The sequence below is a fragment of the Aspergillus pseudoviridinutans genome (genome assembly GCF_018340605.1).
Source record: "Aspergillus pseudoviridinutans IFM 55266 DNA, scaffold_1, whole genome shotgun sequence".
Classification (NCBI taxonomy): domain Eukaryota; kingdom Fungi; phylum Ascomycota; class Eurotiomycetes; order Eurotiales; family Aspergillaceae; genus Aspergillus; species Aspergillus pseudoviridinutans.
In genome coordinates, this window is record NW_025091281.1 from 976,005 (window position 1) to 995,564 (window position 19,560).

General features: G+C 49.2%; 6 protein-coding genes across 6 annotated transcripts; 3 read left to right on the forward strand and 3 right to left on the reverse strand.

Annotated features, from left to right (window-relative positions):
- Nucleotides 1-146: 146 nt before the first annotated feature.
- Nucleotides 147-724, reverse strand: Asppvi_000364 (E2 ubiquitin-conjugating protein MMS2; the record flags this gene model as incomplete). The annotated part of the gene is made up of 4 exons (XM_043296673.1): nucleotides 147-263; nucleotides 324-449; nucleotides 507-586; nucleotides 652-724. The coding sequence occupies 4 exons, from the start codon at nucleotides 722-724 to the stop codon at nucleotides 147-149; spliced, it is 396 nt and encodes a 131-aa protein (XP_043152608.1).
- Nucleotides 725-1,306: 582 nt separating this feature from the next.
- Asppvi_000365 (putative endosomal peripheral membrane protein (Mon2)) lies at nucleotides 1,307-6,772 on the forward strand (the record flags this gene model as incomplete). The annotated part of the gene is made up of 6 exons (XM_043296674.1): nucleotides 1,307-1,384; nucleotides 1,443-1,509; nucleotides 1,574-1,750; nucleotides 1,797-2,003; nucleotides 2,059-2,147; nucleotides 2,201-6,772. 6 exons carry the CDS (start codon nucleotides 1,307-1,309, stop codon nucleotides 6,770-6,772), a joined length of 5,190 nt encoding a protein of 1,729 aa, XP_043152609.1.
- A 319-nt stretch (nucleotides 6,773-7,091) lies between these two features.
- Nucleotides 7,092-8,872, reverse strand: Asppvi_000366 (vacuolar protein sorting-associated protein 26; the record flags this gene model as incomplete). The annotated part of the gene is made up of 5 exons (XM_043296675.1): nucleotides 7,092-7,306; nucleotides 7,780-7,896; nucleotides 8,005-8,029; nucleotides 8,094-8,566; nucleotides 8,653-8,872. The coding sequence occupies 5 exons, from the start codon at nucleotides 8,870-8,872 to the stop codon at nucleotides 7,092-7,094; spliced, it is 1,050 nt and encodes a 349-aa protein (XP_043152610.1).
- Nucleotides 8,873-11,658: 2,786 nt separating this feature from the next.
- Nucleotides 11,659-12,441, forward strand: Asppvi_000367 (gluconokinase; the record flags this gene model as incomplete). Its single annotated transcript, XM_043296676.1, has 2 exons — nucleotides 11,659-11,904; nucleotides 11,986-12,441. The coding sequence occupies 2 exons, from the start codon at nucleotides 11,659-11,661 to the stop codon at nucleotides 12,439-12,441; spliced, it is 702 nt and encodes a 233-aa protein (XP_043152611.1).
- A 777-nt stretch (nucleotides 12,442-13,218) lies between these two features.
- Nucleotides 13,219-15,518, forward strand: Asppvi_000368 (terpene cyclase/mutase family protein; the record flags this gene model as incomplete). The annotated part of the gene is made up of 3 exons (XM_043296677.1): nucleotides 13,219-13,365; nucleotides 13,448-15,163; nucleotides 15,234-15,518. The coding sequence occupies 3 exons, from the start codon at nucleotides 13,219-13,221 to the stop codon at nucleotides 15,516-15,518; spliced, it is 2,148 nt and encodes a 715-aa protein (XP_043152612.1).
- A 966-nt stretch (nucleotides 15,519-16,484) lies between these two features.
- Nucleotides 16,485-19,247, reverse strand: Asppvi_000369 (uncharacterized protein; the record flags this gene model as incomplete). Its single annotated transcript, XM_043296678.1, has 3 exons — nucleotides 16,485-17,286; nucleotides 17,346-19,050; nucleotides 19,112-19,247. 3 exons carry the CDS (start codon nucleotides 19,245-19,247, stop codon nucleotides 16,485-16,487), a joined length of 2,643 nt encoding a protein of 880 aa, XP_043152613.1.
- Nucleotides 19,248-19,560: the final 313 nt, after the last annotated feature.

The following is a 19,560-nucleotide window of genomic DNA, read 5'->3' on the forward strand; positions in this document are numbered from 1 at the left end:
AGACCTAACGTAAGAACCGACCTGTTACTCCAATGATCATTGCTTGATCCATGTACAAGGCGATAGACTCAGAAGTTGGTGCCTTCTGGGGGCTGGGGAAGCTTCTTGTGTTGCGGTAGGGCCATGTATCTGAGCGATTGGTTAGCCTACGCTCGGAAGGTAGATGGAAGGTCGAATACTCGCCTTCTGATCTCAAGTAGAATCGTCTCCATGGTATATTCTCGTTTCCACTGGGCCAGACAGGGGAGTTTGGCAGGATCGACCTAAGCGACAATTAGGAGATATCCTTATTGACTGGAGAAGTAGCGGGCCCAGGTTCATACTTTTCCCGTTTTCTGGTCGACGCATGGGATGTTGACGCGCGAAATGAATTGGATAGTTGGGGGGTTATCAGGATAGTCAGGACCGCAATGGATCTGGACACTGTATATCCGATTCTCGTGGACGCTCTAATTTCCTTAGATCAGCTGGCTTGTAGGTTTGACGATCGGAAAGAGAGGACGAACATGGGGTGGGCCAAGAATGGTGCCGTTCCAATTGCTCATCATCATATCCTCGCCATCCGCAAGACCGTAGGAGCACGCCTCTAAATTGGAGAGCATCATGATATCAGAGGAGTGATGCGTCATGACAAACTGGTCGCATGCTCACCTGCTCCCAAGCCCTTCTCTCCCTTTTCAAGCTCCTCAAGAAGCCTGAAGTTTCTTGGAATCTTTGCGGCCATTGCAGTGACAGTTCTTGAAGACGGGACGATACGAGTTATGTACTCGGACAAAAAGTTGTTGGAGAGAGCGAGATTATCCTACCTTATCAAGGCGGGAGGAAGAGGGGCACTCTGAAATGCAACTACTTATTTTGGTTAGCCTGCGTGCCTGAGGTAAAAGTCACCGCTGCCTTGATTTCAAGAAGAGTCATCTCACGTGATGATAACGCCAGCCACATGTATCACGTGGGGCAGACATAGCCACTGATGTCTTGGCATTCCCTGGAGAAGCCACCTAGTACCAGATAGAGCTATCTATCACAGTAACGGTGTATGTGGATCAACACAATTGCATTGTCTTTGCTGAGTGGCTGCAACACAATTATCTTTTCCTCTACTCCTTGACGACTCATGGCTGTTATTTGGGAAGTAAAGTGCTGAGTTCTGTTTCGGGTGTGGAATTTCTTAGTCTCCTGACAATCCACTAAATGCTCCATGAACGAATAACAGCCAACGCCTGATCGCCAGTAGGGAGAAAAGTCAAGGAGATATTCCTCGGACTGGTAGCGCTGGGCATGGTGCGACTGTACACACTGATCGGAAATGTCCTCACAGTTCTTGCAAACAGAACTCTTGAATCTGATTCAGGAGTCCAAACGGAAGAATTCTGACTTGCGAAATGTTTGCTTCCCATCTATTAGAGGCGGTTCCATGAAACTCACGCTTACTGACGGCCTAGGCTGCTGAGGAGTCACTGAATGATTTGAAGGCGTTGCCTTCAACTTCCGAGGCTCAGATATCTGCTGGTGGGTGTCAAGCAATGCCATACTTCGCCCTTGTTGCTGCTTGGGAAGATTACTGAGTACCCAGGAGATCTGGTGCGCAAACCTAGATTTGTCGATCCATTTATCTTAGCTTGCCATAGTCGACACGCAAAGCTTGCTGGAATCGGAGTTGTCTGCTTGCAGAGACTTGTGGCTTCACGGTCTCTACCTTCTGAGAGGCTGAAGGATGTCCTTGGAGGATTGAAAGAGACGACTAGCCTGAGTAAGCATTCATAGCTGATAATCCTTCAAATCACTAACTCATCCAGGCCTGGATATCCAACTCAAAATTTTGCAGTCTCTGCCCTCACTTTTGCAGCATTATTCCAATGACCTAGGAGGAGAGCTTCTTGCAAGTACATTAGAAATATGCGCTACGCTGCAAGCAAGCAAAACCCTTGCCGTATCTAGCACAGCAGCGGCCACACTACAGCAGTTAATAGTCTCGACATTCGAACGAGTTGCTGAAGAAGACAGTTAGAATTTACCTTTGTTTGGCCTGGGTTACTATGTCTGCTGACTTATCTTCAGAAATTCTCGATGAAGGCAAGCCACGAGTGACTATCAAGCTTGAAACTGACTCTGTGAACATCGGGTACTCTGCATACGATGCATTGCGGGTAAGCATCAGACTCCTACGTTTATTTGGGCTTCATTGACATAGCGCGTAAAGGTCTTGGATGATCTGTGCCGTCTTTTAGATGGCGAGCAATTGCATTTTCTGCGTATCAAGTCACTTTCTCAAACATTCACATTGGAACTCATCGAGAGCGTTCTCACTAACAGCGGACACTTATTTAGTGGCCATGCGGAGCTCACGCATGTCTTGCGGACTCGGCTCATGCCAATGACTGTCAGGTACTTCTCTGAGAGGCACGGCTTTGCCCTTACCAGTCGAGTTGCTCGGATTCTTCTTATACTTCTCAAGCGTCACATGTCTCTTCTGACAGCGGAATGCGAGATGGCTCTTGGGTTGCTGACTCACCTTCTCGAACCTGATGGAACGTCGCCTTGGAAAAGAGTACTCTGTATGGAAGTTTTCAGAGGACTTTATGCAGAGCCGGGGCTAGTTCGGCTCATTTATTCTCTATATGACGGAGAAGACAACAGGAAGAATATTCTCAGGGATCACATGGCCGCTCTCGTTCGTCTAGCGTCTGAGAAGCCTTCGTTAATTGGAGTCAGCAGTCGTTCAACTGTACCCTTGCGAGCTGAACATGCACGGTCCATAACAGAAGAGCAGATAACACTTGAAGCCGGTGGAGTTGCTGGGGTTATCGGGGCCACTGGCCCTTCTACTGAGACTAGTTTCCAGGGAATTAGCAGTCAGTGGAGCACAGTCCGCACGCCGTACATCGAACTGCTGGACAAGACTGATCCGCCATCTCCCCCTGAAACATACATCTACAACCTAGTGCTCAATTGTATTACCTCAATTGCAGAAGGGCTGGCGAGGTTCATACTTCCATTAACTGTCCCAGACCCAAAGCAGAAGCGGAGAAGTCGGATTACGAGCCCCCACGAAAGCATGTCTACTGGGCCTGCACATGATCTTCAGAGGGTGGATTCCGGCAAAACCATACACAGATCGAATTCCAAGAAACTCGCGATGCCCCTTAATCCCTTGGACCTAGATTCTCATCCTCAATTGACAGCAATCAAGGCCTGCGCCGGCATCATTGAGAATTGCTGGCCTGCTATACTTGCAACATGTTCCACATTTCTCTACGCTTCGTTGGATGAAGAATACTATCACAACCTTGTTCGATCTTTGCAGAAGCTCGCTCATGTTGCCGGCCTTCTCAGACTGTCCGTTCCGCGGGACGCTTTTTTAACTACTCTAGCGAAGGCTACAATGCCAGCTGACGTGGCTGGTGCTTCGACTGCAGCCGTCTCAGATTCCCACAGCATTACCGCCATGGATGAAAAACGCAAGGGCGCCGCGGTGACACTTGTTAGCTCCCCATTTCCTGCGGACGGCCCGAAAGCATCTGCGGACATTGCTTCCTTGTCACTAAGCACTAGAAATCTTCTGTGTCTGCGTGCGCTCTTGAATCTGGGGATTGCCCTCGGTCCCACTTTAGACCAGCCGGCCTGGTCGATCATTCTGGGAACGCTGCAGGATGTAGACTTACTCATCGGCATGGCCTCAAGCAAAACAAATAACTCTATTAATACTGCGGGGGATGTGTCAGGCGATATGTCTAAAGCCAGCCTCGGGGCAGAAATTACAGCTGTTCAAACAGCCTCTGCGAAATTGTTCGAGAGCACTGGTGACTACCCGAGCGATTCGTTCGACGGTTTGCTGATTGCTCTCCTTGACCTCTCCAGCGTGACTGCGGAACCAGTTAAAAATGGGCCGTCTGACTCGTCACCGTCGCAAAAGCACATCGGTCGGGCACGGAGGAATAACCGGGGCGTGTCTTTTGTGGTCGAAAAGTCCAGAGTGCGGGGTGAAGAACTGAAGTTTGTCTTGGACAAAGCAAAAGAGCTCGCCCAAGCAAACCTCGAACGATTGTCGTCGTTGGCCGACACCGACCGTGGCGTCTGGCAGCTGCTTACTGAGAGGTTGATTGCCACCGCCGCGAACCCAGAGATAAGCCAGAGACTTCGTCTAAAAGCGAATGGTGTACTCAGCTATGTCGTATTTGAGACTATGAAACAGAGAGACGATGCGGATGATTCAGTCCGAAACGCACGTCATATCAGAAACCTGGAAACTTTGAACATGCAAGTCTCCACACTCTATTCGGTTAACGCTTGCATGCCAGGGTTACCACCAACTACCTCCGTCATAGAGATTCATGAGCAGAGTCTGGAGACATTGAAGAGTATTCTGGAGCAGTATGCAGAGTCTTTCAATGATGGATGGATGCTTGTCTTTAGTCTGATATCCAGTGTTTTTGGAGACGTTTCCAACGGCGAGAGTGCAACGGCGGCAGGAGATACCTCTAGCAGGGCGCGTGACATACGCTCGGTAGCCAATTCGCCTCGGCTCGTTCGTGCGGCATACAAATCTCTGCAGTTAGTCGCTTCTGATTTTATCGCTCTCTTGCCACGCCAATGTCGGTTGGACCTCGTGAATTCATTGTCCCGTTTCGCTTTACAGCAAGAGGACTTCAATATCTCATTGACAACGACATCATCTTTCTGGAATGTCTCTGATTTTCTGCAAGGGCAAATTGAGGAATTCTGCATTGAGTCGCATGTTGAACTCTCAGTCAGTGAGGAGACACTTTCGACTCTTGCAAGAGGTGATGAACCCTCAGTCTCACGAAATGCCCTGTGGCTGCTGCTTCTGCTTAGGATTGTAAGCCTTGCGAGGGATAGCAGGCTGGAGATCCGAAACTGCGCGATTCAAACACTCCTAAGGATTTTTGATGCGTACGGGCAACAACTTTCACCCAAGGCATGGCGTCTGTGCCTGAATCGTGTTTTGTTCCTAATGGTTGAGGCCATCGAACTTGAACTCGCAAATTCTCGGACAGCGGAGAAGGTCAGGAGTTCTGAGGTGCTTCAGTCTTGGATAGAAACCGCAGTTGTCACGATCAAGGGGTTTTCCAATCTGATTACTACATTTTTCGAGCCTATTGTCGGAGACGATGCCTTTGACGCTTCCTGGGAACGACTCCTGGGATATTTCCACAAGCTTATCAGCTCGAACTTTCTGGAGCTAAGCGAAGCGGTATTCTCCAGTCTGGCAAACATCCTTCTTCGTGCGCAGACGGCAAATAATATGAGTAAGAACGCTCTTGACCTCGCTTGGTCGCTGTGGGTTGGTGGCCATCCTGCTAGCAGGGAGGACATGATTGACCTCGAACGCCCAAATCAGGAGGCATCATCTGCATACTTGCAGACATTTCAGCAGCTGTACCGCCTCTACAAGGACAATATAGGAGACGACCATATTGAGCATATTCTCCATCATTTGCGCCTCCTCGCTTGGAACTCCATCTCCCCTCGTTATTCGCCGGATGTGGATCGGGTTTCGGATCTTCAAGCAATTATCCTCGAGTGTGTGAAATTGCTGTGTTCAGAGAAGCCGGAGGCTCAGCCAAAGATTGTTTTCTGTCTCGCTGAATTCGTCGATTCCGCGTTGACGAAATGGTCCACCGATTCAGATCCGAGAAGGCCAACCTTTGTTGCGTTCTCGAAAAGCGCGGTAGAGCTCTTGGGCTGGTATATTGCTGCCTTTGGTATCAAGAAAGATATCTTCTCCAATGGCTCTCTATCCTCTGCCTTGGACCATCTTGGAAACCCAATTGTTCAAAAATACGAGTGGACAGGAAAAGACCGAGATCCCAGTTTATGGCAGAAATCGACCATTGCAGTGCTGGATATTCTCTTTGTGGCGGTTCCATACGTCGAAAAGCAATACGAAAACGCAAATTTAAAAGAGATATCGCGGTTCTGGAAGTGTGTGGTAGACATTGCGAACGGCATTGCATCTGCCAAAGGATATCGAAACGGATCCATTCCTACAGCAAAGATCCACGCAGACGAAACCTTCGACGTCGACGCTATGAACAAGCTCAAGTCCATCATCATTCCATCTCTAGGCGCAGCCATCATTCCAGACAATATTCGACGCCAATTCGCACGTACGATATTCGAGTCGTCTTTCATCTACCAACAACAGCGTTTTGGTGCTCCTATCAAGTATTCGGAGAAGGAGCCTTTGCAGGGCATATACGATATCCGGCCTGGCCGAACCTTTGACCCACCGCCAACCCCACGCGGTCGGATGGCATATGTGCTGATCGACACGCTATTTGAGCTCGCATCAGCCCCCCAGCCTGAAACCTCGCCGAGCAATGACGATCCATCCAGACAAGAGACAATCAATACGGAGCAAACGACAGCCCGCGTTTTACTCTCGCGCTCTGTCTCCCCGTATCTCATACTCCGGTGCGCCGTTTCCCTAAAGGCATACATCGCGGATCAGCCACTCCGCGGACTCATGCCCCAGCCCACGCCGGCGCGCAAGGCGCTTCTACATCTTCTCCGCGGCATGATCGATTTGCGGAGCGAACCAACTGCCATTCCTGCTCCGCCTATAATCCGCACAGTGGTCATATCATCCGGCGACTCAAGCCAGGCTGGAAATGGACATCAGAAGAAACATCTGGAATGGATATATCCACTCGCTGTGAAGGCAGTGCAGGTCGCTGGGAGGGAAAAAGATGACGGAGAGGTTCTCCAGGTTCTCGGAGCGGTTTTAGATCGGGTCGGCAACGATATTTAATTTGTATACTTTGCATTTTACGGATCATTTCAAATAGATCTCAGTCGGGTATGTTTTTATAGATAAACATTTGCGAAAAGCAAGTGTTGCATTCTCAATCCTCATTAGGCACAGAGAGCTACTTTATTTAGGAATCAATCATTGACCGTCAGCTACAGGGTCAGTTTATCTGATTGGCAAGAATTCGTAATAAGCACAAGGTACGGATACAGAGTCAAATAGGGTATATGTACGGAGTAGAAAATGTCGCCAAAACTCAACAATTTCCATGAAATAGAACTGTTAAGCGAGACACCATGCGACATACTCAGCCTACTGGCTAAGCGGCAGGGGCGGATACTTTCTGAGTGTGATATGATTCGCGTCCAGGTCCGGCAGTAGCTGAGCCTTCTGGTAGCGGCTGTTGTTGCTTCTGTTGCTGAAGGAGCTGCTGCTGCTGGATCTGTTGCTGTTGAGCGATTTGAGGGGTGGCTGCGAACTCGGGAGCTTGTCTGTAGAGAGTAATCTCGGACTGCTTGAAGTACCGACGGGCATCTAGACACAGGGTGTTCAGGTCAGTACGTTATCAAACCGCAGAGGGAATGCAAAAACAGAGAAAAACAGCTGTGTTTCAAAACAAAAACGTATGAAATGACGAAAACCGGGGGCTTAGTGGGGCCGCCACGCGAGTTCATCAACCAAGTGTGGCTTAGCGTGGGGGGTTTGCCGTTCGGAAAGAAACCTCTCAAGTCAGCCGGTCCGAATGACCACCATGACTGGTCCGAGGAGGTTTCAATAGCCGACCGGCTATTGAAATGTTGAGTGGGATGCCGTGGGATATTATTGGGCAGTTTGAACATATGGAAACCTCAGGTACCAATGCAGGTAGCAAACAACGCCTCCATAGTGGTCATGCGCTTTCCAAGTCGCACGGACTGCCAGTTGGTTCGCCAGAGAAATCGATCGGACAGATTCCGTGCCAATGAAGAGAACATTTGAACGAGCAAGTGCTTTTTTGTTCTGCTTACCTTCATCGATCAACACCAGGCTCAGATAGTATCTTGTGGAGTACTTTTTGTTGACATCACGGAAAGTGGGTGTCAAATCGAAACCACCCAGGAACAGACGAATAGGAATTGTCTCGCCTAGCCATGATCAGCAGGAAGTTCTTCCCATTTGTTCAACAACGTATATTGCTTCTTATGGGGTGCCAGCAGTGTGGCATGAGGCAATTTCAATCGGATGCGACTCACCTCGCGAAGGCGACCCGTCCATGATCTATCAGAAGAAGGACGTTAGCACGCATCTCCAGTTTTGTGCCAAAACAGCGGGGCCGACCTACCTCGAATCGTACCAGTGTCTCGCTCTCGTTGTACTGATTTGGAGGAGACCCCGTCGTCTCACGTCGAATAATGGATAGTTCCATGTGTTTGATCTTCAGCCGCACGAGGAGGAAATAGATACGTCCCACGATGACATCTTTCAGATGATACTTGGATTTGGAGTATTCAAACTCAATATGCAGGCAGTCTTCGATACCGACATCCATCTTGATGGGGCTGTTGGTCTCTGGCGGCATGCGATAAGAGTAGACCCAGAGATCCTTCTCGCGAATCACATCTGCCATCCGCCTCGAGACTGTCACTCGAACAAAGTAGCGCAGCTTCACATTGATACCATTGTATGATTCGTATTGTTTCTCAACGTTCTTGAAGTTGAAGGGGAATGTCTGTGGGTGTTGCAGCTCTCCGGGAGCTGCAAGTTCCTGCACCAGCGAGAGAAATTCGTAATGGTTGCCTCGATCGTAGAACATCTCTGCTGGGCAAAATGCTTGGTTAGTTCAAGTCTCAACCACCAGTGGCAGTAAGTGCTACAGTCTTTGAACGGGCAGGCTCCCATACCGATCGTGCCAATGAATTGCACCTTGATGCCTGTGTGCTCTAATCGCTTCCCATCCTTTGGTCGAACCGTAACAGCGCCCTTCACCGATTCCCCATCCATGTAAAGGGGGACTCGCTCGCGGCGGCCCTTATCGAGCTTCACATCTACTGTCTGGCGTTCATCGCTGTCTTCGAGCACGACGTCAATGTCGACGGGAGTGGAGAAGAAGAGAGAAGTCATTTCGGAGGCCGGCTGGCAGGGTTTAGGAAGGTTAAACCAGATTGGAACTCGTGCACACGTGAAGTTCTTGCAGTCAAATCAGATAGGATCACACAATTGCCATGCCGCTTAGCTTCGCTCAAGCTTCCATCTGGGTTGTTGACCGCAGAAGGCGATCCACGACTGCCTGACGGTTAGCCTGTCATATGGTGATTACGTAATATCCCGCATCGTAGTTAGTAGACGTTATTCCATCAACTGTTGCGTCTGTACATGCGGCTTTCGTAGATTAACAGTTGAACACATACGAGTCACTTTCCCAACGGCCCAGAAAATATGAAGCGACTCGACATCTTCAGTGCTAGGAGCAGTTGTAACATACTACTAAGTTGTTACGCGCCACAGATGCTGACCAATGGACTGCATACTTGCTCATGTCATGTCCGTGCTAAATTGGCTAAAGAGCAATGCTCTGGATACCCACCTAAGGGTCCAAGATGGAGAATAATGAGTGCAGTGTACCATCTCTTGACTAGGTCAAAATACAGAAGTAGGTATCAGTATTGCTACCGCATCCCCGCCATTCGTCGCGAAATATATTTTTTGCAAAATAGAGGGTAAAGATACTACATCTGATATTCAAAGCGGATTTCAACCTTCGAACAAGGGGGACGCGGAAAATAATGCAGTTTTCGACAGGTTCGACACGTCTTTGTCCTGGGCTTGACAGGACGAACGGATTTGGGCAGAAATCCGCCAGCCTACCAGTAAGGTAACTGGAAACACATTTCCGCAGCCCTTGTTTCCCGAAGATTTCGTCCTCTGAGGCTGAGACCCGAGTCTCGTGATACCTGCCAAGTCCCAAGTTCCAACAAGGTTTGGATAAATACTGGAGCACTCAATGCTAGGAACGTGAAGATGTTGGCCAGCGAATTGTTTGCATGCAAGCTGGCGGGTTTCCCCGGATTGAGCCACGTCCCCCTGCAAGCCACAAGGACCCAAGTTCAATCAATTAGGCGGTGGGCCACATGGCTGGCACTGCTGTTCAAGCCAACATACGGCTTTGACTGTTGAGTGGTGGAGTGTCGACGCTCGACAGTTTGAAGAAAAGGCGGTATCGGACATTCAGATTCGCTCTTTTGAGCCATAACCCTTGTTTGGAAGATGATTGTCTGCTGAGCGCCCATCAGGGATGAGACGCCAAACTACCTCCTGAAATGCGGAGTACTAGTCCGTCCATATTGCACTTATTATCGTCTGCCCCCTTGTTCCCTTTGTCCACGGGATCAAACATTGGCAGATTGAAGTGTTGTACAGCCATGCTATATCATCAGGGATGAGTTAGAAATGAAGGAGCAACACATTACGGCGTGTAGCTAGGGATAGATGCTTGCACTTTGGTTGAATCCTCCCACTTTTGTTGTTGATGGTATTGAAGATCTCGCAGATTGCGTGGGGGAGTATTTCCGATTACAGAGTAAATACTAGGTGTACTCCATTCATTCTTACCATTAATTGCAATCAATATCGAGAGACTTTKGTCAGTAGACGGATAAATAGATTGATATTATGTAGAACGTTCTTGTGTCAGGCCGCTACCTTATTCCCGTCAGCCCATACTAGCCACGGCATCCTGGTATCTGGTCCCCGGCGATCATTTTTGAGTAGTTCCTGAGAGTCTCGTCTGCATTCCCCGTCCTTTGAAATTTGAACAGTATGGTCTTCCGTTAGATTTGAGGGAATAATGGATGAAAATAACACGGGAAAATTGCTTTTGCCCTGTACATTGGATACCTATTCTGGCATAGCGTGGGGGTTTTGATGATGAGCGTTTGTAACTCGCTTGTAATCGTATTATTGGCTGTATCAGTCCCGGATCCCCGGTGCAGGGCAACCTTCTTTTCTACCCGTGACATCATGAAAAGATGGGATGACACGGGGTCGTAATTTCGTACGTATTTGATGCTCTTCCAAAAGATACAGTGTTACAATTTGTGTATGGCGCGATATATAACCTACTCCAGCTGCTTCAAATTTTTAGAATTATCCCAGATAGTACCTTTTCTTTTTATCTTTCCATTCTGCAATGGTGAGTCTGTCCAAATGGCTAGAATAAGAAACGATCTCCCACTAACGCCCAAGCTGGCGGAACCCCCTATCTTCTCGAATGTCCCCCACCTGTCGAATGTTTCGCTGTTTTCGCGATTTCCCCCACTCGGCTGTAATCTATACTCTGTACTCTGTAAGGCACCTTAAGCTTAGGCTATGGAGAAATCAAACACTGCAGAGGTTGTTCGGACTTTCCAGTTAAAAGTCGTCGGAAAATTCCCGTTACGTCTGTATGATTCGATATTTTTGAAACTTCAACCTGAAAGAAAAACAATAGGTCAAGATTCCCTACAGGATCGGCTTTCGACATGGAAGTCCCCACAGACCCAGGTTTCATACTTAATATCCGCCTGCTGGATTTCTTCCTTTTTTATTTAGCCATTACTCCCTTGTCTCTTCTCTTATTCCTCTTATAACTTGCATGAAAGATACTGTTATTACCTTTGATTGCAATCGCTGTTCAACAACCTGGTTTTGATGCATTCCACCTAGTTCAAAGCACTTAAACCACAAAAGCGTCGCCTTCTATATAATCCACTAAACCTCGACAACACTCTCAAAAGTTGGTTGAACCATCCGGCACCGCCCACCGAAATCCGTGTATCACTAGAGCGTCATAGTCTTTGTTCACTCCGCGGCTCTCTTGCGCCGTTGTTTTCTCTTTTCTGATTGAGCCGTACTTCTTTGTTGTACACACTATGCTCTCTGCTGGGGAAAGGCCTCAACCGCCTTTAAATACCAATGCGGTTGTAGATGCCTCTCGGACGCCAGTCACCAAAGTTTCTCTGAATCACAACTCGGCCACCTCAATGCGGTCAGAGACATCCAAAGCCGAGAATATCCAACATATCTGGGTCGTCACTGGGCCTGCGGGATGCGGGAAAAGTACCGTTGGACGGATGCTGCAGAAGGAGCTGGGTCTGCCCTTCCTCGAAGGAGATGATGTAAGTACTTCTCATCCACCGGATATCCTATCTACGACCTTTTGCAAAATGCGCAAGTCGAACTAACAAGCACCCATACAGTTCCACTCACAAACCAACCGGGAGAAAATGGGCAATGGCATCCCTCTAACCGACGAGGACCGTTGGGACTGGCTCATCTCCTTGCGCAAAGCTGCCATCGAGGCCCTCTCCCCTTCGCAAGCCAACAACTTCCACCCTCCGTCCGGCGTCGTAGTCGCCTGCTCCGCCCTCAAGCAGAAATATCGAGACGTCATGCGTGTCGCCGCCTACGGCTCCCCTTCCGTCCAGATCCATTTCATTTATCTCAAGCTGGACAAGGACGTCCTGATCCAGCGTGTCAAGCAGCGTGATCCCTCCCACTATATGAAGAGCGGCATGGTCCACTCGCAATTGCAGGCTCTCGAGGAGCCCCAGGGCGAATGGGATGCATTGACCGTCAATGCTGATGGTCCGCGGGAGCAGGTTCAGAAGACGGTTCTTCAGTTGGTGTCGGAGAAGCTGGCAGAGTACCAGTAACCGGGTTTTTCTTTGTCTGCGTGCTTTATGATTTTGCTGCTTTTTGGCTGGGTTTCAATTACACGGATTGCATGGATCCCTTGCACCGTCAGGTGTCTTTGGAGTTTTAGAGCTGCCTACTCATGCTTTTGGAAGCATCATGATCTGTCCTTGTCTACGGAGTCCGCATCATATCCTGGAGTTCCCACTGGTTTGATCTTTTATGTCTGTCATGGTGATCTGTCTGCTGTTATGATTCATGTACACAAGAGGGTTTCCCTGCGTTAGGCATAGCTGATACCTTGACTAGAAAGATGATTGCCTTGTTTTCTACATTCTAACTTGATTCACAGTGTTCTAAACACTGGTATTAGCAGTTGGTGGTAACTGACGTCATCATTGATAGTTCCCTTGAAGCCGCCTTACTTAGGCGCTCGCACCGGCACTGGCGGATTCACGTCGTAGTGCGCAACTTTGCACAGCTGACTTTAGCCCCTTACAGAATACCATTATGGTTCCTAAGTGGCTGAAGTTAAGCACATAGCCGTAGGGTGCGGAAAACACGGCTTCCCGCCCGCTGAGCCGTACTTAATCCTCTTAGGAACCTCAGGTGTGTGTAGCATGTGATAAGTCTAGGCGACACCCGCAAACTAGTGTCCGTTTTGTCCGTTGTTTACCTACCTAGCGTAGATCGGCTAGATAGGGGCCGATTGCACCAATTCTGTCCTCGCAACGGCTGACTTTGTTTGTTTGTTTCTCTGTCTGTTCACCTTGGCAGCATTCTAAGGGATACCTGGCATGAACGGAGTTGACAAGACGGATTACTCGCGCTGGCGGATGCTGGACGAGGATGGAAAGCACACATGGCATTATCTCGACGACGATGAAGCGGCTCGGAAATGGCCCCAAACACTCGCTGATAAGTATTATTTAGGGCTTCCTCTGGTATCTCCACCTTACGCGATTTAAACCTTCCCCCGTGGCGCGCGGGGCCCCAAGCATCAAATTCTAATTTGGTATGGAATAGAATCTCCCGGACCTTCCTACTGCTACTTCACCATTAGAGAGTGCGATCAATGGCCTGAAATTCTTCTCGAAACTGCAGCTTCCACCGGGGAATTGGGGCTGCGAATATGGTGGCCCAATGTTCTTGCTTCCCGGGGTGGTCATTGCGTGGGTGGTGACGGAGACACCCATTCCGCCGGCCTATGCGACAGAGATCAAAAATTACCTGATTGCGCACGCGAACCCGGTCGATGGAGGATGGGGCCTCCATTCAGAAGGCGACAGCACTGTGTTTGGCACATCCCTGAACTACACCGTGTTGCGGCTTCTTGGGGTGGACAGTGAGCACCCAGTCATGGTGCAGGCGCGAGGCCTTCTCCACCGGCTCGGAGGCGCCCTGAATGCGCCGCACTGGTCGAAGTTCTGGCTAGCAGTTCTAGGGGTGTGTGACTGGGAGATTGTTAATCCTGTCCCTCCAGAGGCATGGCTGCTGCCAGACTGGGTACCAGTAGCTCCATGGAGATGGTGGGTGCATATCCGACAGGTCTTTCTCCCGATGTCATGGATCTGGTCTAAAAGGTGGACGGCCGCGGAAACGGACGTTGTGAGGGCCCTGCGACGGGAGCTGTTTGTCCAGCCGTGGGAGAGCATTGAGTGGGCGGCACACCGCAACGACATTGCCCCGACCGACAATTATCATCCCAAGACCTGGGCGCTGAACTCAATGAATTGGCTCCTGTCGAATGTTTGGACACCATACCTTCGACCGAGAAGCCTGGCTACGCGGGCGGAAGACTGGGTTAGTAAATTGATTGACATGGAGGATTCGAATTCAGACTATGCCGATTTAGCATCCGTTAATGCACCTATGAATCTGATCGTTTGCTATATCCGCGATGGGCCCGATTCTTATTCTGTGCGTCGTCACCGGGAACGCATGGAAGAATTCCTTTGGGTGAATAAAGATGGGATGTTCGTTAATGGGACGAATGGTGTACAATGCTGGGACACAGCGTTTCTGATTCAGGCTGTGTGGTCGGCCGGTCTAGCTGAAGACGCACAGTTCAAGCATATGCTGGTACAGGCACTGGAATTCCTCGATCGACAGCAGATCCGCGAGAATTGTCAGGATCAGGACGTTTGTTATCGTCATTTCCGTAAGGGAGCCTGGGCTTTCAGCAATCGTGACCAGGGATATGGGGTGAGTGACTGCATTTCAGAGGCGCTGAAGGCTGTTATTGTGCTTCAGAAAGAGGCCGATGGATATCCACAGCTGCTTGAAGACCAAAGGATCTTTGATGCCGTGGACACCTTGCTCACGTATCAAAACCCGTCGGGCGGTTGTGCGTCGTATGAGCCGACCAGGGGAAGTGAATACCTCGAAATGTTGAATACAGCAGAGGTCTTTGGACGCATTATGGTTGAATATGACTATACTGAGTGCACAAGCGCTGTGCTGACGGCTTTGATATTGTTCTCCAAACACTGGCCTGACTATAGGCAAGGAGAGGTACAGGCATTTATCCAACGGGGAGTGAATTATATCAGGAGGGCGCAACGTCCTGATGGCAGTTGGTATGGAAGCTGGGGAGTATGCTTTACGTATGGCACGATGTTTGCTTTGGAATGCCTGGGATCGGTGGGGGAGACTTATGAGAACAGTGAACCTGTCCGCAGGGGGTGCCAGTTCCTGCTTTCGAAACAACGAGAGGATGGTGGATGGTCAGAAAGCTTTCAGGTGAGTACTTTATCTCACAAGCCACTACCCCTATGCTTCGATAGAGGTATCCGAGAACTAACGAATTCAGAGCTGCGAACAAATGATGTATATCGAGCATTCTATGGGGTCTCAAGTTGTCCAAACGGCATTCGCTGTCATCGCACTCCTGAGTGTCGACTACCCCGATGTTGAGCCAATCCACCGTGGAGTTCGCTTGATTATGTCTAGACAGAAGCGCAACGGGGAATGGCTACAGGAGGGTATCGAAGGCATCTTCAACAAGAGCTGTGCTATCACATATCCGAATTACAAATTCATCTTCACGATTCTTGCATTAGGCAAGTTTGGGAGAAAATACCCCCACCTCATGTAGGAGGTGGCGGGACATCAATCAATAAAGCAGGAATTATTGTGCCTTATTCCCTTTCTCAACCGAGGGCTCCGTAGATAGGCTGTAGACAGAATCTGAAGTCTAAGTCTTCCCTTCCCTGGGCAGACCTCGGATATGTCACAGACAACCTGATAAGGAAAAAAGCAGAGTGGTGACATGTCATATCTACTGTCATCCGCTGCATGCATGCAGCTAGAGGACCCGGTCGGCCCCAACCCTATTATTAGAGCCCGTGCCGGGCCGCCCGCGGGCCTGCAGAGATCTAACCCAAGGTTAATTGTTCCCTGATCCAATTTCCGCTTCGATCTGGATAGCCTGCATCATGACCTCAAGTACTTTGTGCTGCTACCAAGTGAGCCAAAAGAGAGATTGATTAAACAGGTCAAGGACGCTATCAAGTTCCTCAAGCGCTAAAGTTCATCACTCTACAAACCGCAACCTCATTTGTTTTATACTGGTATTATGTATACCTATGGTGCACTCCTGGAACATCTTGGGGTCTTGGGGCGGGCTTTTTTCCTCTTCAAGGTTTGCCCTGTGCTGTAATGCAAATGCAAAGGTTAGGTGTAATTGCATGTAATGTACCAGATCTCTATTTACGTGTTGAAGTCTAGGTAGTTAAGGACACACGCCTGCGAATGCTGGCTGTTGTATGTTTTTGATATTCTTTTCCCCCCCCGTTAGCTATGTATAGTCAATTGACACATTCCACATTGTCCAGTATACTCATAACCTGCTGGTTTCATTCATCCATCTAGGTAACAAATATTCATTTCTCTTAGCGATGTATAGACTTCCAGAGGACGGTGTACGGAAGAAGAGACTGATATGATGATATTAGCAGGATAGACAGCAAGAAGCTGAACAGATAGGCAAGGAATTATGTGGGGTCGCATCAAGCTATTAAAGAAGCAACATGGCTGACTCAATCTGACTCCCGCCTGTGCGTCAATAATCTTCGAGCCCTTCATCGTCTTCTCCATTGTCATCTTCGCCATCCCCTTCACCATCGTCTCCATCGTCCCCTCCTTGGTCGTCCCAATTGCCCTCTTCGCCGTCCTCTCCATTGTCCTCCCCACCATCCACCTCAGCGTCCCGCTCAAACTGTTCGGTGAATGGATTGTATTGTAGTGAGCTGTTTTTACAGAGAGATATGATCCAGCTTTCAAACTCCATCCTGCCATCATCGTCTTTCAGATCAATTGGGGCGTCTCCGGCAATGAGCTGGACAAGCCGACTGCCAGGGTCGGGGTCAGTGCACTTGGCACCGATTTCAACCGTGTATGATTTCGCATTCAAGCAAATCGCAGGCTTGACCTCACGATGAAAGACATAGTAGAACAATTTGACTTTTGTTGAAAAGGCCACAATGACTGGATGGCCCCATCTCTGGAACCTATCCCTGGGGCGAGCTTCAAGTTTGGAAAGCTGGCGAACGACATACCGAAGAGTCCGTTCCCACTCTTCTAGAGTTTCATCACGCTCATGGCGGAAGAATGCGTGAAAACCACTGCACTGGAAGGGCTCCATGCCTAATTCACGGTATCCAGGGGGCAGAAGACAGCGGTACAGTCTGTTGCGGAGCATAGTACTGAAGAACCTTGAGTGGGGATCACCAGCGTCTCTTGCTAGCTTGGACAGGTATTGTCCCCAAGCGTTCTCGACAGCACCGAGATACGCATAACTAGGCAGATTGAAAATCAAATCACCATCTCTCTCGTTCGGAGGGAAAGACCAGCCGTACTGTTCTCTACGACATATCAGCTTTATTGCTTCCTTAACAAATTACAAATGAGATGTACCACTTACCGGGAAGGACCTTCTTCTGTCTCAGACAACATCGGATCCTTCTGATCCTTTGGCGTCACGTCCGATAACTGAATGGCCACGTCATCCATGATACTGAGTCTGTCTGGATCCGCGACGCCTATAACAGGACACAATTTAAGTCCATCTGTGATTGCGCGGCCAAGCCAATTCTCTTGGTACATGCTGAGCTTAGAATGGGTCTTCTTCCCTGAATGCAAGTCTTCTAGGACAAAGGTCTCAGGATCTTCGCCACTCCCGATCACAGCGTAGTCATCGTTCAGTCGGAGCTTGTGATGACTTATCTCGTGGCAGAAAGCAGATGCTTGTGCAAGGGCCAAATATGTAGGCATATCCGAAAAGTCCATGATCAATGACAAGATCTCATTCGGAAACAGAAGAGACCCTGTACCAGCAAGCCTCTTAACTGCAGCTGCATTGAAGAAGTGATACATTAGCATGAAGGTGAAATAACCCGCTGCAGCTGGCTCCGCTGATTTATTGGAAGCAGCATCGTCCTCTTCTGAAGCATCATCCTCTTCCGGTTTGATGTCGTGACGATCTGGTTTGTTGAGACCCTGCTGGGACTGAGAGGGGCGAGTACGAGGCCCATGAGCATATTCAGAGTTCTCGTCAGTGAACTCAAACAGAGGCATGAGACGAGACCTTCTGATATATGGCTTTCCGCCACGTCCCTTCTGCACGCGGATCAGAACAACGTCTAGAATCGAGAGTACCATGGCATCGAACTCTTCGTATCCTTGACCGAGTCCATCATTTACCACCGCTACCAGTGATGCTTCTTCGACATCATTGAAATCAAGTCTAGAATTGAGATGAACGAGAACGTTGTGAAACCAGAAGCTAGTGCTTTTTGGTGCTGATCCAGGCTCGATGCCGGGAAGGTGACTCTCATGTAAGAATCGCGGGAGCAACCTCGTATGGTATTTTGGAGCCTTGGAATTCGGAAGCAGGTAATAGCCATCTGTCCGGTACTTCGCATTGAGGACTTCAGGGTATTCGAAGAACGCTTCTCCAGCTGCGAGCGACAGCACAGCGAACGCCATTTCCCTGAACATAAAACAGCTGGGCTCCCACCCAAGGACAAAGCGATCAAGAACCTTCCGATACGCCCTACTCATCTGCAAAAACGTGGTCATCAGAAAGTTGATGCGGGCAGGCATCATTTGTTTGACAGCAGTGGAGGGCGAGGCGGCATCCAAGTCCAGTGGGAGCATAGTTTCAGCAGCAAAATCGGTAAGCGAGAGAAGTTCAATGTTGAGAGCTTGGGCCAAAACCTTATAGTTGGGATCGATGTTCGGTTTCCAGGAAATATCAGCAATGATGTCCCTGGGTGTATTGTCACGCAGCTTTCTGCGCTGTCGGGCGTCCTCAGAGAGATATCGGATCCACTGTCCCCAATGTGGTATATTGGACAGCTTGAAGCATGCGGCATCATCAACAGCGAACATCTCACGGTCAAGGTCTATGGTGTAAGTCCATTCAATGAAGAGGTCATTCGAGAATCTGTTCATGATCGTCTGAATTGGAGCATATTCAAGGCGGTCATCGACAGCCAGGTAGCTCTTTGCATGACGCTCACTGATGCTAAGATCGTCTTGCTCGATATTGACATCCACCGTGAGTATTTGATCTTCGAACTTCTGTGCAGAACGAGAATACATCTCCCTCATCGAATTTAGCCAATCTAGCGAGAACAGATGTGTCAGTCGGTGTGCACGACTCCCAGATGCATAGCATTCTCTTACTGCGGTAGCCCTCAGGATCGGTGGGTATTTCATGAACAATAGCGTCTCCGAGACCCTCAGGATAGCTGTCAAACTGATTCCAAATGACGAAGTATCTGCCACGGCAGCGGATAAAGAGAAGTCCTCTTGTTCCCATCTTGACAGTTCGGTGACACTATCAAGGAACAGAGACAGGCACTACGAGGCAGACTGAGGGCTACACTTCTTCTCACACAGTAGCGGCGATAGTGCAAGAGGAGTGCAAGGAGTATCAAGTGAAAGGAGGAGAATACAAAGGAGAAAATCAGAGGTTAGAGGTTGGTGAGTAGTGAGAGGCTGAGAGCTATGAGGAGGGGTTGTTGACGCCAGCGCGCAGGCTTGAGCAAACAAACAAAGGAAATCCAAACACCGAGTTCAAATGTGAATGACAATTCACTACCAACGGTCTTGGGATAAACAACTCTTCATTG